The following is a 27796-nucleotide window of genomic DNA, read 5'->3' on the forward strand; positions in this document are numbered from 1 at the left end:
CCCTTAGAAGGAACCTTTTCCTTCCCACCGAAATCGTCCTAAACCGTCTGCTCGCTCAAATTTACAGACTGGATTACAGTTTGTGTTCCTTAGCCCAGAAAATCCGGCTGACCCACAGACTTTTCACGTGATCTTCCGAAAGGAAATTCCTACGTGGGTGTAATTCCAGGAAGGCTCAACAGATGGCACAAAATCGTTTCTGTGGCACCGTTTTACTTAAACCAAGGACCTGCCTTCCGTCAGGCACTGGCTTTCCCTTGCGTTTTGGAAAGGGCTTTCCTCTTCTCCTGGGAAAGGAACACCGCGGTAAGTGAATAGGCTTTTGTGGATTTTCAAAATATGGCCGAAGGACCTCAAGTATGCGAGAAAATGCCAACGATGGCACAGGAGAGGGGTAACCCTTCTTTGGAATGTTTGCCAGATGAGTTTCAGTGTCCTTTGAAAAAAGTTGCGGCTGTCCTTTTCATTTCCAAGAACGATGAGAGTGGGGTGTCTTCACGGCTGTCTTGAAGAGAGGTAAAAAGAACTGGCCCTTGCAGCCATAGTTCAGGGAAGACACTAACTGACGTCATTTCGTCTGTTTCTGTCTGCATTTCTCACCTCTCCCTCTCGTTGCTTGCTTCCAGGGGCGTTCACCGCAGTTTCTGCCCCTTCCGCAGCCCTCAGCCTAAGTTATGTGTTTTTCTAGTAGACCTGAGCCTTTGCTCCCCCTCGGCACTGGGGCTGTAGCGGTTCCTTCGTATCTGTCACTCATGGGGAAGCACTTTGAAAGCAGGGATTATGCCAACGCTCTATCTCTATCCCCAGCTCCTGACGCCTGGCACAGCCATTAAATAAACATTTATTAAATGGAGGAAGTGGCAGGGATGGGTCTAGCGCTGCTTTCTTCCAGGTCTCTAACCTAAACCTTGGCAAATAAAGCGATGTCTTTCTTTCTTTCTTACTTGACTTCACCACGGACTCGCATTTATCTCAGTGTTTTGTTCATCATGTCTTTTTCGTAGTTTTAATGTTCATAGAACCTATCCACCAGAGTTTTTTTGTTTCTCCCCCCTTGAAATAGAGCTTCCATGTGTCTTTTTTTCTCCCTCTTCTTATTGGATGTATTAAAGAAAAAAAAACTTTTACCTTTGATCTCTGTACTTCCTTTTAAAACAAATTATGTACTCTCTGACCGTCTGCTTCCTCTTGTCCCTCTCCTTTATTTTGCTTAAATAGAAAAGCTCCTGGCTGGGTTGTTAAGTGTATACAGTAGGAGCTGCTTGAGGATATAAATACCCTTGGAGCAATATTTCTGGGCGGGGGGGGGGGGGGTGTAGGGGGAGGCGGGTAGGATGTTCTCAGCTGGTCCACTTTCTTAGATGGTGGCTGAGTTTCAGTCCCCTGAACACAGACACGGTAGAGGGGTGTCTCACCCACTACCACTATCGTGTGGAAGAACTTTTCTGTATGTATCAAAATTCCAAATAATACAAGCATGTTTCTCTAAATATAAAATATGTTGGGGCGCCTGGGTGGCTCCCTGGGTTAAGCCTCTGCCTTTGGCTCACGTCATGATCTCAGGGTCCTGGGATCAAGCCCTGAAACAAGGTCTCTGCTCAGGGAGGAGCCTGCTTCCCCCTTTCTCTCTCTGCCTGCCTCTCTGTCTACTTGTGATCTCTCTCTTTCTGTCAAATAAATAAATAAAATCTTTAAAATATATATAGAAAATATGTTTACATTAGCTATATTTTGAGACAAATCTTTTGAGTCAAGAAAATGTTCAAAATCAGAAATTTTGCAACTATATGCAAAAGTATAAGAAAGAATGAACTATCTATGATTCAGAGATCCAGAAATAATCACTGTTCGTATTTAGTACATTTCTTTCTATTCTCTTTTGCCTGAGGCTTTGTGTATTTTGTCAGGGTTTAATCATATTTTACAAAATTAGAGTTCTACTACATACACAATTTTGTATTCTTTTATTCATTATGTTATTTATAACTTATATTTAATATAAATATAAATTATATTTACATAACATTTTCTATTACTTCAAAAGTATAATATTTGAGGCTGCATGATATTCTGTGTTATAGGTATACAATAACTAATTAAACTGTTTTCTACACTAGACAGTATCATTTTTAAATTTTTCATAGTAATATGAAATATATTTGTAATATGAATATATTTTTCAGAGTAATATTTTTATGTGTATTTCTGATAATTCCTTTAGGAAAAAATTCCGAGAAGAGTAATTGCTAAAATAAGGATAAACATGTTCTTAAGGAATTTATGTATGTGAACAAATTGCCCTTCAGAAAGTTTGTACTAATTTTTCATTTCTGCTGGTAATAAACAAAAGCTTTTATTTTAGTCACACCTGCCAATACTGGCCATTATAGTTTTTAATTCTCCCAGTTTGGTAGGTAAAAATAATCATACTTTTTTTAATCTTTAAGAAATAAAAAGTCCCATTGATCACTTTATCTTTTTGTGCTTAAATATCTTAAGTTATAGAATTCCTAACATTCCCTCTGTAAACCCTTCATTCTATATCTCTAAAAGATATACATTTTCCTACATGGCCAAAGCATTTATCAAAAATCAACATTTATTATTTTTTAATAGAATCTAATGCTGGGTCCATCTTAAAATCCCTTCTCCCTCTTTTATTCAAGTAACTTCTTTACTGGGTCTGTCTAAACTGAGATTCAGAACGTGATTCATCTAAATGTTATGTCCTGGCTTGTTTAATATGCATTTTTTAAAATAATTTTTTTATTTTTTGTAAACAAATAATGTATTATTAGCCCCAAGCGTACAGGACTGTGAATTGCCATCTTTACACACTTCATAGCATTCACCATAGCACATACCCTCCCCAATGTCCATAACCCAACCACCCTCTCCCCACTCCCTCCCTCCCCCCCACATCCCTCAGTTTGTTTTGTGAGATTAAGAGTCTCTTATGGTTTCTCTAATATGCATTTTTTTAAAAAATCAAGTATGGTTGACAGACAACGTTACATTAGTTTTAATACATTAGTATCAGTTTGCAGCTTTGTGATTCAACAAGTTTAAATGTTATGCAATGCTCGTCACAAGTGTGGTTACCGTCTGTCACCATACAATACTATGACAATGACATCGACTATATTTCCTACAATGTACCTTTTGTCACCTTGACATCTTCATTCCGTAACTGGAGGCCTGTACCTCCAACTCCACTTCCCCCATTTTGCCCATTCTTCCCACCCCTCTCCCCTCTGGCAACCACCTGTTTGTTCTCTGTATTTATGGGTCTGTTTTCTACTTTTTGTTGTTTGTTTTGTCCTTTAGATCCTACGTATAAGTGGGATCATGGTACTTGTCTTTCTCTCTCTGACTTCCTTCACTTAGCATTACAGGTTCCTCCACGTTGTTGCAAATAACAAGTGTAATTATGGTTGAGGTATATAAATACTGTATAAATATCTTCTTTATCCATTCATCTATGGATGGACTTTAGCTGCGTCTATATCCTGGCTTTTGTAAATAATGCTGCAGTAAACACAGGGTGCATTTTTATCTTTTGTGAGATTGGGCGTAATTCCTGTTATTAACTGTTGCTTTTTAATTCTTTGATATATTTTCTGAGCAAATAATGTGCTCTTCTTTTTTACATATTTTTAAATTTTAAATTTTTAATTAATTAGTTATTTTTAATTAGTTAACTTTTAAACTAAGTTTTAATTTTTAAAATTATTATAATTTTTAATTAGTTTTTAAAATTAATTAATATTTTTTTGTAGAGAGAGTGAGTGCAAGCAGTGGGGAGGTGTAGAGGGAGAGAGAGGGAATCCTATGCAGGCTTCACACCCAGTGTAGAGCCTGATGGGAGGCTCGATCTCATGAGATCATGACTTGAGCTAAAACCAGGATTCAGACTCTTAACCAACTGAGCCACCCATGCACCCCAACAATGTGCTCTTCTTAATTTTGAATGTTGCAAATAAGCTAAGAGGAATATAAAACTCCCTACAATCCCACCATGTAGAGATCATTACTTAGTATCTTGATATGTATCTTAATTTTCCCACACGTATCTATACATACTTATTGCTGTACATTTTAAAAATTAAACTTTTGTTTAATTTACATATAGATGGTGTGCGATTTCCCACGAAATTAGCTTTTCATCATTTTTAAAGGCCACATGGTAATATTTAATTATATGGAGATAACCATAATTTACTTGATAACCCACTATTTTTGGAAAATTAGATTTCCTTTTAAAAAAATAATTTATTTTGTACTGGCCACTTTATCATTCCCATTTACTGGTTTTAACAGTTTTTCCATTACTTCTCTGGGATTTTCCATGCTAACATTTATGTATCTGAAATAGTGATCAATTTATTTTCTGTATTCTAATATTTCTGTCTCTCATTCCTCCTCTCTCCCCACCTTAATTATAATGGCTGGAACATCTAGACCACTGTTAAATAACAGTGGGCATTCTTGACTTTGAATTTGACAGAAATGCCTTGGGAGTAGGATGTTTAAGTTAGGTAATATATTTTTCATCAAATTTTCAAAGTATCTTTTCAATATCTACTTTAATTAAAGTTGTATTTTTAGGCAGAAATGAATGCTGAATTTAACGAGTGAATTTTTAACATCTGTGGAGATGCTCATCTGTTTTTCTCCTTTTATCTATTGATGTATTATTATCATAGATTTGCTAGTAATAATAAGTCATTCTTGTAGTATGAGAAATACCCTAATTAATCATTACATATTATCCTTCAGTTAGGAGTCAGATGGATTAGGATTTCTTCATTCTGAGCTTCTCCCCACCACCAAATGATTGGAATTTATCCCTTTTATTTGTATTTTCTAGTAATTACTCTTAATTTATAATATACATACTTAGACTCGTATTTTTCTAGCAACATCTTGAATTTACTGGATCTATCTATAGATTCTCCTTAATCAGGCAAGGATCATAGCATGCTTTTAGTTCACTCTTTCCCTCTCCCCCACTCTCTACTAACTCCCTTGTAATTGTTGGCAATTTTAGTTCCATATTGTTATTAAAATTGGAATTTAGCACTAAATTTTCCTACCTTCTTTGCAGAGTATTCCTTCCTGCATCCCCCTTATTGTCCTTTTTTTGTGTGGGGGACTCAATTTATTTTTCAGAGGCTAGTCTGTCCTCTGGTAATTCAGATGGTGGATCTGTCTTCCAAGTCTTTTAGTATTTCTTTTATATATCATCACTTTGGCCTCTTGTGCTGTGTTTTGGGAAAATTTCTCTTCCTGGTCTTCCATCTCACAAATCCTCTCACATCAGCATTGCCACTTTGTAATTCAACTCATACAGTGAATTTTCCATTTCAATTTTTAAGTTTTTAATTTCCATGAAATTAAAACTCCATTCCTTTTAAGAATTCTTCTCTCTCACTGAGGATGTCTATCTATTATCAATGGCTATTCTGCTCTTTTATGTCTGTTTCCATGGGTGTTAGCTTCTCTTATATCTTGAGTTTGGTTCCTTTTTATCATGGTGTTTATTTTGTAAGTGTCATGCTCTTTGATTGTGCAACCCAAATTGTGGTTGACACTCCATGTCAAACTGCTTGTTGATCTGTTTTCATAGTCTGTCAGAAGGGTGGACCAAACTAGTGTGTATTAATTTCATATTGCTGTTGCAGCAAATTACCACAATTCAGTGGCTTAAAAAAAATCTACTATCTTACAGTTACGTAAGTTAGTACTACAACATAGGTCTTGTTGGGCTTATATAAAGGTGTTGACAAGGCTGCATTCCTTCTGGAGGCTCTAGGGTAGAATCCATTTACTTGCCTTCTTGAGTTTCTGAATTCTATCTGCATTTCTTGGCTCATGGCCCCCTCCTCATGGCAACTCAAACCCTTCTCACATCACATCACTCTGACCTCTTCTGCCTCCTTCTTCTGTCTTTAAGGACCCTTGTAACTACATTGATTCTACTTGAATAATCCAGGATAACCTTTATTTTAAGATTAATCAATTAACAAATTTAATTTCATCTTCAACTTGAATTCCCTTTTCCATATAATGGCATATTTACAAGTCTGGGATTAGGAGATCGACATCTTTGAAAAGCTAGTGCCCTATCATAGTCCCATCTGCTTGTGTTTTCAGAGACTTCTCTTGCTTTCAGTTCCCCTAAAGACTTCTCTTTCTGACTTTGTGTGTGTGTGTGTGTGTGTGTGTGTGCATGCACGTGTTATTATTTCCTCCATCATTTAGGGGATTTAGGGCAAGAGGAGGAGGCTAGAGTCTGTGCACACCACATTGTGTTGTTTCTCATAATTTTTATTTTATTTTATTTTTTTATTGTGTTATGTTAGTCACCATATAATACATCATTAGTATTTGATGTGGTGTTCTAAGATTCATTGTTTACATATAACACCCAGTGCTCCATGCAATATGTGCCCTCCTTAATACCCATCACCAGGCTTACCCATCGCTCCACCTCCCTCCCCTCTAAAACCCTCAGTTTGTCTCTCAGGGTCCACAGTCTTACATGGTTCATCTCCCACTCTGATTTCCCCCCATTCACTTTTCCTTTTCTTCTCCTAATATACTCCGTGTTACTCCTTATGTTCCACAAGTAAGTGAAACCATATGATAATTGACTTTCTCTGCTTGACTTATTTCACCCAGCATAATCTCTAGTCCCATCCATGTTGATGCAAACATTGGGTATTCATCCTTTCTGATGGCTGAGTAATATTCCATTGTATATATGGACCACATCTTCTTTATCCATTCATCTGTTGAAGGGCATCTTGGCTCTTTCCATAGTTTGGCTGTTGTGAACATTGCTGCTATGAACCACTTTGAAAAACAGTGTGGCGATTCCTCAAAAAATTAAAAATAGAACTACCCTGTGACCTGGTAATTTGGCTCTCATAATTTTTAAAGTTTGTAATTGAAAATATGATTTTCTTAATCCAGAAAATGTTTAGAATGTTTAAAAAGATGGCTTAAAAAGTTTATTTTGTAGTCTGAAAAATGACTTTACAAATTTCTGCAAAGATTTATTTGACTTAAGAATCAATATTAGCAAATGCTCCATGAAACCTGGGGACTTAGTACAATATTCTTTTTTCATGGGTTCAAAGGCTCTGTTAAATCCTTTATTACTTATTTTATTCAAATCCCCATATGCTTACCTTATGTGTTTGATCTAATTGTGACCCAGAGAAATGCGCTACACGTCTTCACTATCACTATCTCCTTGTGTTTTTAGCATTTCTGCTCTGTAAAATTTGATGTAGTTATTCATTGCGTGTCTTTATCTGTTGTATTTTCATTGTGACCTATTTGTTTTAACCAGTATGAAGTAGTAGACTCTCTTATCCTCATTGCCAATTCTCTGATCCTTTGACCTAATGGTGTATTACATATACAAACTGCAATTCCTGATGAATACAGCCCTCCGGTTCTCTTATCTTTGCCCTTTTACAAGTATTGTTGTATGGCTTACACATCTCAGAATGCGATATGCACCCACCCTCAAGTGCCTCCTTACCTCTTATTCAGTTCTTTTCCTCCTCCCAGATTTATTGAGATATAATTAATTTGTATAAATTTAAGACCTATGATGTGATGATTGATATATATCTCTATATATCTATATTTATGTATATCTATTGCAATAGATATATAGATAGATAGATATATAATATATATATTTATTGCAAAACGGTTACCACAGTAAGGTTAATTAACACATCCATCACCTCACATAAGTACCTTTTATTTTCAGTTGTGAGAATCTGCTCTCTTAGCAACTCTCAAGTATATAAAACAGTACTGTTAACTATAGTCATCACACTGCACATTAGATCCCCAGAACTCATTCATCTTATATCTGGAAGGTTGTACCCTTTGACCAACATCTCGTCACTTCCCCTGTCTCCAAGACCTTGACAACCCCCTTTCTACTCTCTGTTTCTATCAGTTTGGCTTTTTTAGATTCTCATATAAATGAGATCATACAGTATTTATTTTTCTCAGTCTAACTTTATTTCACTTAGCATAATGTCCTCAGGTTCTATCCATGTTGTCACAAAAGGTAGGCTTTCCTTCTTTTTATGGCTAAATAATATTCCATTTTATATGTACCTCACATTTTCTTTACCTATTCATCTGTCATTGGACACTTATGTTGTTTTCATGTCTTGGCTATTGTGAATAATGCTGCAATGAATATGGTGATCCACTATTTTTTTGAGACAGTGATTTCATTGCCTTTGGATATATGCCCAGAGTGGGATTGCTGAATCATATGTTAATTCTCTTTTTAATTTTTTGAGGAAACTACTGTTAGCCACAATGGCTGCACCAGTTTACCTTCAGTGGTGCACAAGGATTCCTTTTTCTCTACATCCTTGTCAACACAGGTTATTTTCTGTTTGTTTGTTTTTTTTTTAAATAACCATTCTAACGAGTGTGAGGTGATAGCTCATTGTGGTTTTGATTTGCAGTTCCATGATGATCAATGATCTTGAGCATCTTCTGTTGTGCTAATTGGCAATCCATATGTGTTCTTTGGAAAAATGTCTATTCAGGGCTTCTGTCCATTTTTTAACCAAATTCTCTTTTAAAATGTATTAATATTAATGTTTCCTATTGAGTTGTCTTAGTTCCTTATATACTTTGGATATTAATCCCTTATCAGATAACACAATTTATAAATATTTTCTCCAATTTTATAGGTTGAATTTGCATTTTGCTGCTTGTTTTTTGGGTTGTACAGATGCTTTTTAGTTTGATGTAGTTTCATTTGTTTATTTTTGATTTTGTTGCCTATGTTTTTGGTGTCAGATCCAAAAAAATATTGCCAAGACCAATGTCAGGGAGTTTTCCCTTATATATTCTTCTAGGAACTTAATGATTTCAGGTCTTTTGGTTGAGTTTTTAATCCATTTGGAGTAAGCTTTTTTGAAAGTGGGGTAAGATAGGGATCCAATTCTTTTACATGCACATATCCTGTTTTCCCAATACTATTCACCGAAGAGACTACATTTTCCTTATCAAGTTTTTTTGATTCCCTTGTCAAATATTAGTTGACTGTATACACATGGATTTACTTCTGGGCTCTCAATTCTGTTCCACTGGTCTACATGTCTGTTTTTAAGCCAACACATCCTGTTTTGATTACTACAGCTTTGTAGTATAGTTTGAAATCAGGAAGTGTGATGCCTTTAACTTTGTTCTGCCTTAGGACTGCTTTGCAAGTTGGAGTCTTTTGTAATTTCATATGAATTTTAGAATTCTTTTTTCCACTTCTGTGAAAAATGCCATTGGAATTTTAATAGAGATTGCACTGAAAGTGTAGATGGCTTTGGATAGTGTGAACATTTTAACAGTGTAATTCTTCTGATCCATGAATACAGGATATCTTTCTATTTGTTTGTATCTTTTTCAGCTTCTTTCATCAATGTCTTCTAGTTTTCAGTATACAGGTCTTTCACTTCCTTGGTTAAAATTATTCCCAGATATTTTAGTCTTTTTGATGAATTTGTAAATGGGATATTTTTTCATTTCTTTTTCAGATAGTTTGTTGTTAATACATAGATATGCAACATTTTGTATGTTGGTTTTGTATCAGCAACCTTAGGGTATTTAATAATTCTAACATTTTTTTCATGAAGTCATTCAGACTCTCCACATATAAGATCATACATCTGCAAACAGAGATATGCAAACAAAGGGAGGGACAAAATTCCTTCCTATCATTTGTCAAGGAGTCTATTTTCCTGAGACAAAGCTTGAGTATGACAAGTTTTCCTTAATAAGGCTCCTGATACCTTTTCATGGGTGTAGATGCTTTTGCATCCTACCATTAATTTTCTATCCTTCTTTGTTTTTGGTGGCAAGGTGGGTTTTTAAAAGTTTCTGTGTTTTATTAGGTGTTTTGGTGGCAACTGGGAGAGGCTCTAGAAGAGGAGCAGTGAGGGACTTTTAAAAATTGTATGTATGTATGTATTATTTATTTTAGAGAGAGTGCGTGCATATGTGTGTGTGTGTGTGTGTGAGTGGTGGGGGGTGGGGGAGAGGATCAGAGCGGGTGGGAGTAGGAGGGGAAAAGAATCTCAAGCAGACTCCATGCTGAGTGCAGAGCCAAGGCAGGGCTTGATCTCATGACCCTGAGATCATGACCTGATTCTGAGTTGAAACCAAGAGTTGGATGCTCAACTGACTAAACCACTCAGGCGTCCCTAGGGACCTTTAACCAATCATATGCCATTTTGTAATGAAATTCTCCAGCCCAGAAGAGTTTTTCTCTCCCAAAGAATGGTTAATGGAAACCCTACTTATCTCTTAACTGTTTTACTATTTCCAATATACCTTCAGGTGATGAACTGTGGATCCTTTTGTTAATAAAACTGAACAAGTAGTCAACATCTGCTTTCAATTGTTCCTGCTATGCAAGGAACAATATTAATATTAACAATATTAAGAAATGTTGTCTGCTCTTGTCTCCTGAGAGTTTCTAGACATTTACCTGTGCAGGTCAGCTCTTGAATAGGGTAGAGTGAAACTCACATCCAACCCGTTGTTCCAGTCTCAAGTATGGCATGTGTGGGTTCGTGCACCTGCCTCCACCCTTCAGATAGGTAATCTTTTCTCAATCACTTGGCATCAGTGTCATGAACGTCAATGCCTAGAATCTGTTGTAATACAGTGAGACTTTCTGGGTTCTGGGGAAACTGTTATCCCATACATACAGCAGCTTCAGACTGACATGTACTTTTTAATATTTCACTCTCTTTTCCTGTTTTATCAGCATGTCAGCTGTAGGGACTTGATGTTTTCAGATTATCAAATGCCAATTCCTGTCTCTCTCAATTTCTTGCTTTTGGTCTAGTGTGAATTGGAAAAACACATACCCATTTTTATGGGAATTGTGTCAAATAATGAGATCCTGTGACTAAAGTTATTTCCCATGACCACAAAGGGTGTATATGCATTATCTCATCTGCCTCTTCCTGATCTGTGAGAGTACTTCTAACGTCTACCTGTAGGTGGTTCCAGGCAGGTGTGGTTGTGGGCACTCTGGTGCAGGATTCTGCCCTCTGGCCATCACAGCTGCTTTTAGGAGGGTACAGTAGGAATTAGGCAGCTGTGGAGCCCTCCCTGTCCTGCTAGCTCTTGCTCCCTGCAGGGGCTCATAAATGCTTTTCCATACAGATCAAAGCTGGAATGGTATAGACTCATGAGTTAGGGTTAGGTCTTTGTTTCTGGGACTAGATTCTTGCTTGATCTTTTGCACAATTATAGTTCCGCTGCTTTGTCTCAGTCACAAACCTGGTGTCCGTGGGCTGATGTGCCTGCTTCTACCCCTCAGCCAGTCATAAATGTCCAGTTTGGTGTACCTTAATCGTATCTTCTCATATGGCTCCACGAACAGTGGTATCATCACTACATGAGAAGTCACTTTACCCATGAGAAATCACTGGTTGCAGCAGATGGTTGAGTTTAGTGCCAAACTCAATACTGGTGTCGACTCTTGAGAATGTCTTACAGTTTCTGGAAAGAGCTCCTTGGTTGCCCTTTTGTACAATTTTAGATTATCAAACTGAATGATACCACATTTTGGAGGAATAAAGGACTGCCTTTTAAAAGAGAGTGAAGTGGGTGTCTGGGTGTCTCAGTTGGTTAGGCAACTGCCTTTGGCACAGGTCATGATTCCGGAGTCCTGGGATCAAGTCCCACGTTGGGCTCCCAGCTCCATGGGGAGTCTGCTTCTCCCTCTGATATTCTCCCCTCTCATGCTCTCTCTCACTCTCTCAAATAAATAAATAAAATCTTAAAAAAAGAGAGAGAGAATAAAGTATCCTCTAAGCCAATGAAAAGAGACCATAGTCATATTGCTAACTTTTAAGACAGTTGATTTAAAACCTTTGTTTACTAAGTCAATGCCTGTGCTTCTTCAGAAACCATTTCTATTAATTTCTTTTTCTCCTTTTTTCCCTATTTTTTAAAATCCATTTTGATTTTATTTTTGTGTGTGGTATAAGAAGTAGTCCAGTTTTCCCAACACCATTTTTTGAAGAGATTGTTTTTCCCCATTGTATAGTATTGACTCCTTTATTGTAGATAAATGGACCATACAAATGTGGGCTTAGTTCTGGGCTCTCTATTCTGTTCTATTCATCTATGTGTCTATTTTTGTGCAAGTATAGTTTTTTTCTTACTACAGCTTTGTAATATATCTTGAAATCTGAGGCAATGATACCTCTGCTTTGTTCTTTCTCAAGATTGCTTTGACTATTCAGGTCTTTTGTTGTTCCATTCACAAAATAAATCTCTTTTCATTATCAATTATATAATGTAAACCTACTTTGATTTGAGGGTTTTTGAGATTTTTGTCATGAACGGATGCTACACTTTCTCAAATGCTTTTTCTACATTATGGAAATGATCATACAATTTTATCCTTTCTCTTGATATGATATATCACATTAATTGCTTTGCAAATATTGAACCACACTTACATCCCTGGAATAAATCCCACTTGAGAGTGGTGAGTGATTTTTAAAAATCTATTATTAGATTCATCTTGTCTTTATTTTAATGAAGATTTTTGCATCTGTGTTCATCAGAGATACTGGCTTATAGTTCTTCTTTTTCTTTTTCTTTCTTTCTTTTCTTTTTTTTTTGTTAGTGTCTTTATCTGGTTTTAGTTTCAAGGTAATGCTGGCCTCATAGAATGAATTTGGAAGCTTTTCTTCATCTTCTATTTTTTTGAATAGTTTGAGAAGACCAGATATTAATTCTTCTTTAAAGTTTGGTAGAATTTGTCTGTGAACCCATCTGTTCCTAGACTTTTGCTTTTTGGGAGTTCTTTAAAATATGGATCTAATTTTATTGCTAGTAATCAGTCTGTTCAAATTTTCTATTTCTCAGATTCAGTTTTGGAAGGTTACAAATGGATTTTATCCATTTTTTCTATTGTTCAGTTTGAAATTAAGAGAAAAAAATCCCATTTATGATTGCACCAAAATAATAAAATACCAGGAAAAAACTTAACCAAGGAGATGGAAGATCTGTACAGACTGATTACCAGCAATGAAATAGAATCAGTAACTTGCAAACAAAAGTCCAGGACCAGAAAGCTTCACAGGTGAAGCCTATCAAACATTTAAAGATGAGTTAACACTTATTCTTCTCAAACTATTCCAAAAATAGAAGAGGAAGTAAAGCTCAAAAATTCATTCTATGAGGCCAGAATTACCCTGCTACCAAAACCAGATAAAGGCACAACAGAAAAAGAGAACTCTAGCCGTATCAAAGAAAAATAGATACAAAAATTCTCAACAAAATATTAGCAAACTAAATTATTACAAAAATGATTCAACACAATCTCGTGGGATTTATTTCTGGGATTCAAGGTGGTTCAACATTTGCAAATCAATCAACATGATACATCACATTAAGAGAAATGATAAAAACCACATGATCAACCCAAATGATGCAGAAAAAACATCTGACAAAGTATAACATTCATTCATTAAAGAAAACCCTCAATAAAATAGGTTTAGAGAGAACATACCACAACATAATAAAGGCCTTATTTGAAAAACCCACAGCTAACATCATACTCAACAGTGGAAAACTGAGAGCTTTGCCTCCAAGATCAGGAACAAGAGAAGGATGTCCATTTTCACCATTCTTATTCAACATGGTACCGGAAGTCCTAGCCACAGCAATCAGACAAGAAAAAGAAATAAAAGGCATCCAAATTGGTAAGGAAGAAGTACAATTTTCACTATTTGCAGATGACATGGTACTATATGGAGAAAATCCTAAAGAGTCCACTGAAAAGCTAATAGAATTGTTAAACGAATTCAGTAAAATTGCAGGATACAAAATTAATATGTAGTAATTTGTTACATTTCTATATACTTCTCCTCTTGTAAAATTAATGGACTCTATTTTTTTTTTTTAAGAGAAGTTTTAGCTTTACAGAAAAATTGAGCAAATAGTCCAGGAGTTTCCATATACCCCTTCTCCACTGTGTACAGCTTTTCCTATTACATTTTGCATTAGTGTGGTACATTATATAATTGATATATTATTGCTAACTAAGGTCCGTAATTTACATTTGGCTTCAGTCTTTGTGTTGTATAGTTCTGTGGACTTTGACAAATGCAGAAGGTCCTGTATCCACTATTACATCATCTGGAACATCTTCACCATCCTAAAAATCCTCTGTGCTCTGGTTATTCATGCCTCTCTTCTCCAAACACTAGCAACCATTGATCTTTTTATTTTCTCTTTAGTTCTGCTTTTTTATGAATACCACAGAGTTGGACTTATACAGCATGTAGCCATTTCAGATTTGTTTCTTTTACTTAGAAATATACATTTGGTTCCTCCATGACTTTCTGTGGCTTGACCACTCATTTCTTTTCAGCACTGAATAATATTCTATTGTATGGATGTACCACAGTTTACCTTTCTACCAACTGAAGGACATACTGTTGCTTCTATTTGCTTGGTAGATGTGAATAAAGCTGCTATAAACATCTACATGCACACTTTTTCTGTGGACTAGATTTTCAGTTCATTTGGGTACATACGTAGGAGTGAGATTGATGGATCATATGGTCAGAGTATATTTATCTTTGTAAGAAGTTGGCAGACTGTCTTCGAAAGTGTTTGTATCATTTTGAAGTCCCACCAACAATGAATGAAAGTCCCTGTTGCTCCAGAGCCTCACTAATATTTGGTGTTTCAGGACTTTGGCCACTCTCATGGGTATGTAATGGTATCTCAGTATTTTAGTTTGCAATTCTCCGATGACATATGATATTGAGTATCTTATCATATTCTAATTTGCTATTTGGTGAGGTCACTGTTCAGAACTTTTGTCCATTTTTAAATTGTTATTTTCTTATTGCTGAATTTAAGAGTTATTGTATATTTTGAACACAAGTCCTTCATCAGATATGTGTTGTGTAAATATTTTCTCCCTACCAGGGGCCTGTCTTTTCGTTGTCTTAATGGTGTCTTTGCAAAGTAGAAAATTTTAATTTTAGTAAAGTCCAGTTTAACAATGTTTTCTTTCATGGATTTTGCTTTTGATGTTGTATTTAAAAAGTCATCTCCAAACCCAAAGTCAGCTAGATTTTTTTCTTATATTATCCCCTAGAAGCTTTGTAGTTTTATAGTTTATATTTAAGTTTATGATCCATTTGGGGTTAATTTTTGTGAAAAGTGTAAGTTCTGTGTTAGAACTTCCCCCCACCTTTTTTTGTTGCATGTGGATGTCTTATATATAGTTCCAGTATCTTTTGTTGGAAAGACTGTCTTTTCTTTATGGAATTGCCTCTGCTTCTTGGCCAAAGACCGGATGGCTATATTTGTGTGGGCCTATTTCTAACTTCTTTATTCTGGTCCATTGATCTCTCTGTCCATTCTTTCACTAATACCATACTGTCTTGTTTACTGTAGGTTTATAAGGAGTCTTGAAGTTGGGTAGTGTCACTCCTCTAACTTTGTTCTTTTTTTCTCCTGTAAATGGATAATACTTTCTAATTTATTTGCATGCCTTTATTGTTTAAAGTAGGCATTTTGAATATTGTAATGTGGTAACTCTGGAAATATAACAAGGTGGTAACTCAGATTCTCTCTCCCACGGTTTGTTGTTGCTACGTGTTGTGGGGTGTTGTTGGTTGTTTGCTTAGTGATTGCTCTAAACTACTGGGTAAGGACTGTATTCTTTGTTATGTGTGGCCATTGACTTCTCTGCTCCATTAGCTTACTGGCTAGTTAGTGCTTTGATGGAGATTTTCTTAAACACCTAGGGAAAAAAAAAAAAGAAAACTTTTGATCTTTGTAGATTGGCTCTGTGTTGATGCATTTCCTCAATGCTTATCCTGGCTATTTACAACTCTGCCTTAGCCTTTCCCTTCTGCCTTCATAGAGTCAAAGGTCAGTCAGAGATGAAAGTCGAGGATTTTCTTATCTCTTTTGAGCTTCCATACAGCCCTGGACATATGTGTATCTCTCTACATTTTGTGATAAACATGGGGTGTTACAAAGACTTTTCCCCCCTGTATCTCTCTTCCTTCCCTGACTTTTTGGTGTGTGCTATTTGTCACATTTGTTATTCCTTGTTCTAGGCACCTATGGCTCGTATGTTTATCTTTAAAGATTTTCAATAAACATTACTGAGCAGCCTGCTCCAGCCCTGAGAAAGTTCTGAAGAGGGTGAAACAAAGCCACGCCCCTGAGTGGACCCCTGAGAGAGTGCCCAGACAGGATAAAACACCGAACCATATTTCTTGGGTAATAAGGTCTGTATTGCCTCCCCTGGTACCAACAAGCTACGTAACTGGGAAAATATCACACTTAACTATGTGGACAGAAATGACTCTTACAGTGAATGTGGAAAGATCATTGAGATTTTGGGTTTCGCAAGTGGAGGTTGGAGAGCAATCATCCAATATTTATACATCTTCATGTGTATTATATTTCTAGAATTTGGACACATATCAAGATGCTCTGAAGAACAGCAACAACCCTTTGGGGAATAGCCATTTCAACATCATGACCAAAGACAAAGACTCAATCACAGGAAGCTTTCACTTTGTATGCCTTGTGACCTTAATAGTCGGAAACATAATCCAGTTTTCTGAAGAGAGTGAATTTGCCGTGGACATGTCAAATATGAAACTTACTCATGTCCCAAAAAACCTGCCACCAAAAACGAAAATCTTAGATATGTCTCAGAACCACATATCTGAGCTTCATGTCTCTGACATGAGCTATCTCTCAGGGCTTAAAGTTTTGAGACTTTCTCATAATAGAATCTGGTGCCTTGATTTTAGAATTTTCAAGTTCAACCAGGATTTGGAATATTTGGATTTATCTCACAATCAGTTACAGAATATATCCTGCCATCTTGTCACAAGTCTCAAGCATTTAGACCTCTCATTCAATGACTTTGATGTCCTGCCCATCTGTAAGGAATTTGGCAACCTGACACAACTGCATTTCTTAGGATTAAGTGCTACAAAGTTACGACAATTAGATCTGCTACCAATTGCTCATCTGCGTCTAAATTATATCCTTCTGGATTTAGAAGGATATTATGCAAATGAAACAGAAAGTCTTCCAGTTTTGAATACAAAAACACTTGACCTTGTCTTTCATCCATATCAGTTCTTCTCTGTCCAAGTGAACATAACAGTTAATGGTTTAGTGTGCTTACAACTGACTAATATTGAATTGAATGATGATAATTGTGAACTATTCACTAACTTTTCATCGGGACTCACTAGAGGTCCAAATTTACTGAATGTTACTCTCAGACATATGAAAACAACTTGGAAATGTCTAGTTGAAATTTTTCGATCTCTTTGGCCCAAACCTGTAGAATATCTCAATATTTACAATTTAACAATATTTGACAGAATTGAAAAAGAAGATTTTCATTATTCTAAAACAACACTGAAGGCATTGAAAATAGAGCATGTTAAAAATGAGGTTTTCCTTTATTCACAGACAGCGTTATATACAATTTTTTCTGAGATGAATATTATGATGTTAACCATATCAGATACACGTTTTATACACATGCTTTGTCCTCCGCCATCAAACACATTTAAGTTTTTGAACTTTACCCAGAATCTTTTCACAGATAGTGTCTTTCAAAATTGTTCCCAACTTGTTAGATTGGAAACACTTATCTTACGAAAGAATAAATTAGAAGACCTTTACAAAGTAGGTCTCATGACTAAGCATATGACATCTTTGGAAATATTGGATGTTAGCGGGAATTCTTTGGAATATGATAGACATCATGGAGACTGCACTTGGGTTGGAAGTATAGTCATGTTAAATTTGTCTTCAAATATACTTACTGATTCTGTTTTCAGATGTTTACCTCCCAAGGTCAAGGTACTTGATCTTCATGATAACAGAATAAAGAGCATTCCTAAACCAATCATGAAACTAGAAGCTTTGCAAGAACTCAATGTTGCTTCCAATTCTTTAGCCCACCTTCCAGACTGTGGTGCTTTTAGCAGCCTTTCTGTACTGATCATTGACTCTAATTCAATTTCCAACCCATCAGCTGATTTCTTCCAGAGCTGCCAAAAGATTAGGTCCATAAGAGCAGGGAACAATCCATTCCAATGCACATGTGAACTAAGAGAATTTGTCCAAAGGCTAGGCCAAGTATCCCGTGAAGTAGAAGGTTGGCCTGATTCTTATAAGTGTGACTCTCCAGAAAACTACAAGGGAACCCTGCTGAAGGACTTTCACATGTCTCAGTTATCCTGCAACACAACTCTGCTGCTTGTTACCATTGGGGTCACTATGCTGGTGTTGACTGCTACTGTGACCGCCCTCTGTATCTACTTTGATCTGCCCTGGTATCTCAGGATGGTGTGTCAGTGGACCCAGACCCGGAGCAGGGCAAGGAACATACCTTTAGAAAAACTCCAAAGAACCCTCCAGTTCCATGCTTTTATTTCATACAGTGAACATGATTCAGCCTGGGTAAAGAATGAACTGGTACCTTGCCTAGAAAAAGAAGATATAAGGATTTGTCTCCATGAGAGAAACTTTGTTCCTGGCAAGAGCATTGTGGAAAATATCATAAACTGCATTGAGAAAAGTTACAAGTCCATCTTTGTTTTGTCGCCTAACTTTGTCCAGAGTGAGTGGTGCCATTATGAACTCTACTTTGCCCACCATAATCTCTTTCATGAAGGATCTAATAACTTAATCCTGATCTTGCTGGAACCCATTCCACATAACTGCATTCCCAGCAAGTATCACAAGCTGAAGGCTCTCATGACACAGAGGACTTACTTGGAATGGCCCAAGGAGAAGAGCAAACATGGTCTTTTCTGGGCTAATATTAGAGCTGCTTTTAATATGAAGTTAACACTAATTGCTGAAAACAATGCAGAAACTTGAGAAAGTCAGGGACTTCTATTTAAAAAAACCATCATTAACTTGGATTCTGATGAACATGATGGTTTTGGGTTGCTGTATATGTGGTGCCTTTATTAGCTCTACACATTTGGGGAAGACTTAATGAAAACTGTTCGAACTAAGCCAGGGAGCAAGGCTGGAGGCTGTGGTGATGCTCAAATTTGCCTATTATAGGTGCCTCAGTCCTCTGGTTCAACCATTCTGTTTCAAATGGAAATATTCTTGAGTAAATGCTCATTGAAGGACCCTTTCTCTCCCTTCTCCTTTCAGCCACAAATGGATTTCGTGTGAACAGGAATTTATGGGATTTCATTGCAGCAAGGAAAGGGTCAACCTCAGAAGTGTACACAGTGGCCCTTGGAGTGTCTTTTTTTCTTTATTTTCTTCATTTATTTCGAGAGAGAGAGAGTGCATAAGCAGAGTGGGGGCAGAAGGCGAGGGAGATAGAGAAAACCAAGCAGGGTCCACACCCAGCACAGACCCCAATGTGGGGTCCAATCCCACAACCCTGAGACCATGACCCAAGCCAACATCAAGAGTCAGGCACTTTTCCAACTGAGCCACCCAGGCACCCTGGTCCTTGGAGTACCTTCCGGAGCTTCACTGTCCTCTGAGTGAACTTTGTCATCCTGTTCAACTTTGGAGCTTGGGAAAAAATTAGACCAGTTATGGAAAATAAAGTTTTTTTTGTTCACATCTGAGTGTATTATTAAATTTTTGACCCTGTCATACAAACAGGTAGTTAACCAGTTAACTCATGACTTAATAATTTATGTATATAAAGGGAAATACAGTTGACCCCTGAACAACATGGGTTTGAACTGCATGGATCCACTCGTACATGGACTTTTTACAGTGTGGTACTATAAATATATTTTCTCTTCCTTGTGATTTTCTTAATGTTTTCCTTTTTTTTCCAGTTTATTTTGTTGTGACAATACAATATATGATACATATAACATATAAAATATGTGTTGACTGATGTTATGTTATCGGTAAGGCTTCTGGTCGACAGGAGACCATTAGTAATTACGTTTTAAGAGTGTTAAAAGTTATACACAGATTTTTTATTAATTAAGTTTTGGGGGTGTTAAATGTTATATACGGAATTTTGACTACACAGGGGGTCAGCACTCCTAACCCCCACATTGTTCAAGGGTCAACTGTATAGCCTTCAGTCCCAGGCTGTTGAGGGCAAAGCTATGGATTTATTTGTTTACAAAGGAAACTCAGAGTCACATTTATTTATAACTGGTTATCAAAAAGGATATTTCTGGTTGTCTTAGAGTTTTAGCAAATGGCTGCCTTCTTGCTGTGTCCTCAGATAGCCTTTCCTCTGTGTGTACACATCCCCGGTGTCTCTTCCTCTTCTAATAAGGACACCAGTAATATTGGATTGGGGTCCCACCCTTATGACCTCATGTAACCTTAACTACCTCTGCAAAATCCCTATCTCCAAACAGAGTTGCATTCTAAGGTACCTGGGGGATGAGGGCTTCAACATGTCAGTCTTGGAGGGGACACAATTTGGTCTGTAACACATGACTACGCCGATAAATTAAAAAATCTTGTGAGGGAGACTTAGTCGTCACCAATATCCATTTTTTAAATTAATGTGTGAGTTTTTTGGAGCATCTGACAACCCAGCTAGAGAGTACATTTCCCAGCCTCCCTTGCAGCTTGATGTGGACATGTGACTGAATTCTGGTTGTGGGATATAGCTGGAAACTCTGCCACTCTGGGTCAGATCTCTAAGAAAAATGAGCATGGATTCCCTTGTCCCTTCTACTTTTGTATTGGGTAGAAGATATGATCTGGAGGATCCATCTAGAACCTCTGGCCTCCTAACGGGCCTCTTTGTTTTTCTTCTTTCCTCACATATTCTCCAAATAGCAATCAGAGGGATTGTTTTTAAAGTGTAAGTTGTATCAAGCTACTCCCCTGCTTAAAGCCTTCTAATGACCTCCCCTTATGGTTAAAACAAAAGCCAAGCCCCTCAGGACCTGTCATCATGGTCTGCCTTCCACCCACTCTGAACCACCTGTGCATCTCTTTCCTCTCTCCCCTTGCCTACCACCCTCCAGCTACAGCTGCCTCTGGCTCTTCCCCAATGCACCACATTGAGTCCCACTTCTGTCCCCTCTGTCCCCTCTGCACCTGGCACTTGTTACTCTCTTGGTTGAGATTATTCATACTTCAGAACATGCCTAGCTTGTTCTTGCCATTCGTGTCTCAGCTTAAATGTCATCTCCTCAGAGACACCTTCTGGAATTCCCAACCTAAGGAAGCATTCCTCCCAGTCACTCTGGCACTTTGCTTCCCTTTGGTTTCCTTTACAGCACACATCACCCTCTAAGTTATCCTGTTCACTTGTTTTCTGTTTCTTTCCACTAAAATATAAGCTCCAGGAGAAAAAGAACCATCTGCCCCTTCTTTTCTGCTCATCCCTGGTGCTAAGAACAGTGTGGTCCATTAAAGACCTTTAGTAGAACTTGTTGGGTGAATGAATAGCTCTGAATGGCCATAAGCATAAAATGGCTTTGAAATCCTCATTTTTATCTTAAAACCCCATGCAAACAGAGTGTCCCCTTCCTTCATATTAGTTCAGTGCATTTACCTGCTCCAAATCCACTGCTGCAATTTGAGAAGTTTGTCTTAATACGCTCTTTGTTGTTAGCACCACGATGAGAATAAAAATTAAGTACTTCAATGAGGTGACAGGTTAGGAGGAACGGGAAATGCCAAAGATGAGTAGGGAGTGCTGCTGGCTTGAAAGGTTTTGGGCCAGGCTGGGGCAGCCAAAAGGCCCTGAGCCTTTGGCTGGCATGGCCCTTCAAGAGGAGGCCACACTGGACACCAAGTTGGAATTGAAAGGGAACTGTGAGCAAAGAAAACATCCACCTGGCAGCCTTCCTGGATGTGTTTGTCTCTTAGGACTGCCATAACCAAATAGCAGACTGGGTAGCTCAAAACACCAGAAATTGATTCTGTCACAGTTTCAGAGGCCAGAAGTCCAAAATCACAGGAACCTTATTTTTTAAGATGTACTTATTTATTTTGAGAGAGAAAGAGAACAGGGGGAGGGGCTGAGACAGAAGAAAAGAGGGAATCCCAAGCAGACGCCATGCTGAGTGCAGAGCCCCATGTGGGGTTCAGTCCCACCACCCTGAGATCATGACCTGAGCCAAAACCAAGAGCCAGATGCTTAATTGACTGAGCCACCCAGGCACCCCAGCCACAGGGACTTAGAAGTTTTTACTTAAAGTTAGTTTATGAGAAATCTCAAGAGAACCATGTGTAAATATAGTTTTTACTTTTCCCCATTCAGCCAACTGGATTCTGAAATTCTCCCCTTCTAACCTCCCAGTGATGAGCAGACTTCAAAGCTCTCTAGTCCTTTTGAGGTATTAATATTGCAATCTAGTTTTAAAATTTTAATCTCCATCCCCCTCTAAAGCTCATCTCCTTTCTCCATATCACGGGCAGAGCTTATAGCTCAATCACGGCGCATGTCTGGGAGGTGGACACGGTCTTCCTGCCGCTCCCTCTTCCAGACCTGATGTAGGGACCAGCGGTGAGAGGTAGGAAGGCAGATGTCCTTTTCTATAATTGTGTTGGTTAAGGTACCGAATGGGGAGACCTCAAACCCAGGGGCTTAAATAAGATGCCAGTTTCTTTCTTTCTTAAATGGAAGTCAAAAATAACCTGGAGGTCTAGGATAAGTAGAAGTATCTACACCACAAAGTCATTCGAGAGCTCAGACTGGCCAGTTGGCTCTGTTTCCTGTGAGGGTGAGGTAATGGCAGGATGGCTAGGCCTACTTCAACTGCTTTTGAGAAAATTAAAGGTTTTCTAAGGACGTGTGGATCCATGCATGATTCCAAGTAGACACGATTACAAGTGTGTTCATCCTATGACAATATGGAGGAAAGAAAGAAGCAGGTGGGCCCCTGAGAAGGGTGGGGAGGAGTTACGGGACTCTAGAATGCTCAAGTGCCCCATCTCTAGACCCGGTTCACAAAGTCAAGTATCTCTGGGAGCCAGAAGCTGAATTCTTAGTCAAAGAGGACTCTCATCTCCTGTTAGGGGTCTGAGAGAAGAAACGGTTGACATGGATGAGAAGGAGGTTCATTCTTTCAGTTTCAGAAGTATATTTATAGACACATTTCCCCTATTAAGTCGTGAGGGGGAAGAGAGAAACACAGAGAGAGTGACAGAGAGAGGGAAGTTGGCTTTGCTCACTGTGGAAGAAAAAGCTGGTTATAGCAGGAAACTGTATCCAGTCTACGATGGCACATCATGGAGTCCTTGGCTGGGGACAAGTTCTGGGGCAGACAGTGGGCATTTCTGAGCTTTGTTGGCCCGTCTGTTGTTATTGTCGCTATTTTAAAAGAGTGGAGTGTCAGAATGTTTCCTTCAGCGTGCAGGTAAATAACCCAAAGGAGGTGTCTTAGACCTTCCCGGACAAAAGAGACTGATAGATAGCACAGTTTTTCATAATGGAGGGTTTTAAAAAATTTTTTAAAAATTTATTTCACAGACAGAGATAGGCAGAGAGGGAGGGAAGCAGGCTCCCTGCTGAGAAGAGAGCCTGATGCAGGGCTCCATCCCAGGACCCTGGGATCATGACTTGAGCCCAAGGTGGAGGCTTTAACCCACTGAGCCACCCAGATGCCCCTTCATAAAGGAGTTTTGAAAAATCACGTTTTGAAAAAAGTTTGAAAATATCAATGGCAAAAAACTGGAGCAAACAGATTTTCTCTGAAAACCAATGTCTCAAAGAAAAAGACACGATTGGCATCCATTCTGTGTCAGCACATGAATGATCCTCCCTCTCCACGAGTCTGAACGGAACTTTGATCTTGAACCCTCCCTCTTTCCTCTCTCAGTCACTTTTAATAGTGGACTGATCGGGAGTCAAGACCAGAGTGAGCTGACCAGGGTGAAATAGAGAGCCACAAAAATTGTATTTAAATACAGTCTATCAGTCAACTCACCAGACCCTGTGCTACATGTGAGTAAAAGACAATGAGTTTATACTTACTATGTAACTTCAGTGGGATTCAGTAGATGGCATAAAAGAGCTTTTCTCTCCGCCCCTCAGCATTTAAATGTAGTTCCTAGTGAAATGAATGTTTGAGGAAGTACTTCAATTTCTTACTGACTGCCAATGTGACAGACGGGCAGGTTGTGTTGGTAAGTGACTTTTTTTTTTTTAATTCTATAAAAGAAAATAATGGCTTAACTAGTTATTGGACACAAGAATGTCAAAAGTCTCTACAAGTAGGAGATCGTGTGGGTTTGGGGTGTTTTTCTAAATATATTAGTTCTGAGGCGTGCTTACTGTGTTTTGAATTAGCATTGATCAGTTTCTCATCCGAATTCAGAGAAAGGGTTTGTGTGTGTGTGTGTGTATGTGTTTGGTGTGTATTTGTTTTTCTTTGTGTGTATTCGTTTTTCTCTGGATGACACCTCTTCTCATGCGTGGTTTGCACTCAGGAACTGTATTTGAACCGGGAGATGGAAATTTGGATCTCAAACATCTCACGGTTTTCTTACAGAGCTAGCTGTTGGTCGCAGGTGGTACTGGTCCCATTCCTCCCTTTACAGTGAGACCAATGAGGAAGATGGGGGGTATAGATAAATTACTCCTGGAGACAGTGATACCAAACAACCCTTTTTGTTTTTACAAGGCTGATTTTAATTTTTCTCTCTGGACTGTTCCCACTAGACACTCTTTTCCGTTTTCTCAAGCCACTGAAACTCTTCTGGGCACTACCAGTTAGGTGCGACTGTAGATTTAGAAAATGTTTCCCAGGCTACACCCCATTTGATCAAAAGAATTGAAAATAAGTACATCTTCACAATACAAAGCAGAAGTCTATAAAACCACATAGGAAATAAAGCCAAAACGCTCTTGAACTGGTTCTGATCCTTTCGACCTCAGAGCTCGTTGGCCTTGTGTGGTGCAGACTCGCAGTCACTATTTGTGGTTATGAATTGCATAGCCCGTGTTGATTGTATGGATTTTATCCAGAAGTCAAGTCAAAGTCCCGATTTGATTATGCCAAGGTCACTAAAGACAACTCAAATGTATTGATGTATTGTATCGTAGACAGTGAGGCCAAATCTATCATAATCATTAAAATTGACATAAACACACCTAGAGATACTTTTATACTTTTGAATTAAAACTTTCTTTTACGAATCAAGTTGGCAAAAATCATTTTAGTTGGTAGTAAAATAGTTTGGAGATTCAGGGCTGGCCATCAGGACTTTGGTTTAAAAAAAAAATTGATCTTTGCTGATTTAGCAAGTTTGGTATATGAAATTTAAAGTGCCCAAAAGTCAGTTCCTCAAGTGTACAATACTTTGACTTCTTAACCACAGAAATAAAAGTGGTTTCATAAACTGAGTACTTTAAATTGATGATTACTTATTTGACACAGAGAGAGGGCACAGAGGGAGAGGGAGACTAGCTGACTGGTTAAAAAGCTGTTATACGAACCCAAGCAAATTGTAGTTTTTCATTTTCTATGTTATGAAAAATTTCAAAACTTTATATAAGTAGGCACTATGAATCCCTGTAGTTTAGTTTCAACAAGTATCAATTTATAGGTAATTTGTTTCACTTAGAACCCCATCCAATGCCCTCTCCAACCCCATTTCAAATATTTCAAAGCAAACTATAGTTGCTCATTTCACTTCTATTCCTTAAAAACTTAGCAGAGATTAACTCCTTAAAATATCTAGTTGGTTTATTTAAGATCAAGATCTCAGTAAGAGCCATACGTCCCAAATCGTTGCTCATTTTCTTTTTCAAAATTTAGACAGCAAAAGAGCACAAGCAGGGGGCGGGCAGAGGGAGAAGCAGGCTCCCCGCTGAGCAGGAAGTCCAGCGTGGGGCTCAATCTCACAACCCTGAGATTATGACCTGAGTCAAAGGCGGGCATTTAACAGACTGAGCCACCCAGGCACCCCTGAAGCTGTGCTTTCTTTAAATGCTCAAGATAGACAATAAATTTAAATCCTTTGTCGTTGTTGCTGTTTTTAATTAAACAAGGACTTTTTCATCTTGTTTCTGGTGGGTTCACTGTGTGCTAAGCACTCGCGTCTGTGCATGGGGCCCTGTCTCTGCTCCTTGTCTCTCTTGTCATCTCCTGAACCATGCCTGATTATCCTGACCACAGCTTACTTTCAATCCTGGAGTTGGCCAGAAGTTAGAAAGATCTCCAGATTGGGATTCAGGCTAAGGCATAAGTCAAGAAATCCCGCTGAAACCTTAAACCCAAGCCACTTTTACTTCCACTTAACTTTTACTGCTGGTTCTCTTTTGAGAGATTAGACACTGGCCCAGATAGCAACTAGGTATTTTTCTGATTCTCACATAAGTATTTTCACTTGTATGAGTAGCTCTTTTAGGAAGATGGAGAGAATAAAGTGGGAAATTTCTGGATCTTTCAGTCAAATATAATCAGTGCCATAAAAATGCCACCTTTACTTTTTTTAAAAATGTAGACCTTCTTTATAGTTGATATACAATATTATATTAATTTCAGGTATACGACTTAGTGATTCGGCAATTCTATACAATACACTATGCCCACCCTAAGCACAATTTCCATCTGTCACCATAAAATGTTATTAAAACATTATTGATTATAGTTCTAATGCTGTATGTTTCATCCTAGTGACTTATTTATTTTATAACTGGAAGTTGGTATCTCTTATTCCTCTTCAGCTGTTTTGTCCATCCTCCCAACCCCGTTCCCTTTGGCAACCACCAGTTTGTTCTCTGTGTTTATGGTTCTCTTTCTGTTTTCTTCTTTGCATTGTTTTTTAGATTCCCATATAAATGAAATCATATGGTATCTGTTTGACTTATTTTACTTAGCATAATATCCTTTCGGTCCGTCCATGTTGTTGTAAATGGCAAGATCTCATTCTTTTTAATGGCTAAGTAATATTCTATTGTGTGGTGTGTGTATGTATTTGTGTGTGTGTGTGTGTGTGTGTGTGTGTGTGTGTGTGTGTCTTTATCCATTCATCTATCAACAGACACTTGGGTTGCTTCCATATCTTGGCTATTGTAAATAATGCTGCAATGAACAAAGGGCTGTATTTCTTTTCAGAATAGTGTTTTTATTTTCTTTGGGCAAATACCCAATAGTGGATTACTGCATCATATGGTATTTCTTTTTATTTTTTTTTGAGATTTTATTTATTTATTTGAGAAAGGAAGAGGAAAAGAGAGAGAGACAGAGTAAGCATGAGCAGGGAAAGGGGCAGAGGGACAAGCAGACTCCCTGCTGAGCATGGAGCCCGTTGTGGGGACTCGATCCCAGGACCCTGAGACTGTGACCTGAGCCAAAGGCAGACACTTAACCAACTAGCCACCCAGGTGCCCTTGGATCATATGGTATTTCTATCGGTAATCTTTTGGGGAAACTCCATACTGTTTTCCACAGGAGCTGCACAATGTACATTCCCACCAACAGCACACAAAGATTCTCTTTTCTCCACATCCTCGCCAACACTTCTTATTTCTTATCTTTTTACTATTAGCCATTCTGACATGTGCAAAGTGATATTTCATTGTGGTTTTGATTTGCATTTCATTGATGATTAGTGATGTCAAGCATCTTTTCAAGTGTCTTTTGGATACCACCTTTCTTTAACATGCATTTTAATGGCTGGGTTCCTTTCCTTGCACAGAGTTTATGCGGTGATGAAAGGGGTCTACTGGGCCCTCTCATATATTCAAAGAAATCAAGATAACCAAGGCATCATTGGATACCTCTGTAAAAGT

The 27796-nt window shown here is 38.0% G+C and overlaps 1 protein-coding gene across 8 annotated transcripts; it reads left to right on the plus strand.

Moving 5' to 3' along the window:
- The first annotated feature begins 215 nt into the window (after positions 1 to 215).
- Positions 216 to 27796, plus strand: TLR6 (toll like receptor 6). 8 transcript variants are annotated; one of them, XM_045997901.1, is made up of 3 exons: positions 216 to 306; positions 16164 to 16337; positions 16522 to 19681. In XM_045997901.1, the coding sequence occupies exon 3, from the start codon at positions 16591 to 16593 to the stop codon at positions 18967 to 18969; it is 2379 nt and encodes a 792-aa protein (XP_045853857.1). In that variant the 5' UTR covers positions 216 to 306; positions 16164 to 16337; positions 16522 to 16590; the 3' UTR covers positions 18970 to 19681. The 8 variants fall into 8 exon arrangements, 5 of the variants coding, with proteins under 5 accessions (XP_045853857.1, XP_045853860.1, XP_045853856.1 ...); XR_006817439.1 differs by lacking the exons at positions 216 to 306; positions 16522 to 19681 and adding exons at positions 322 to 516; positions 27703 to 27790; XM_045997900.1 differs by lacking the exon at positions 216 to 306 and adding an exon at positions 322 to 516.

The sequence above is a fragment of the Meles meles genome, chromosome 2 (genome assembly GCF_922984935.1).
Source record: "Meles meles chromosome 2, mMelMel3.1 paternal haplotype, whole genome shotgun sequence".
NCBI classification, from domain to species: domain Eukaryota; kingdom Metazoa; phylum Chordata; class Mammalia; order Carnivora; family Mustelidae; genus Meles; species Meles meles.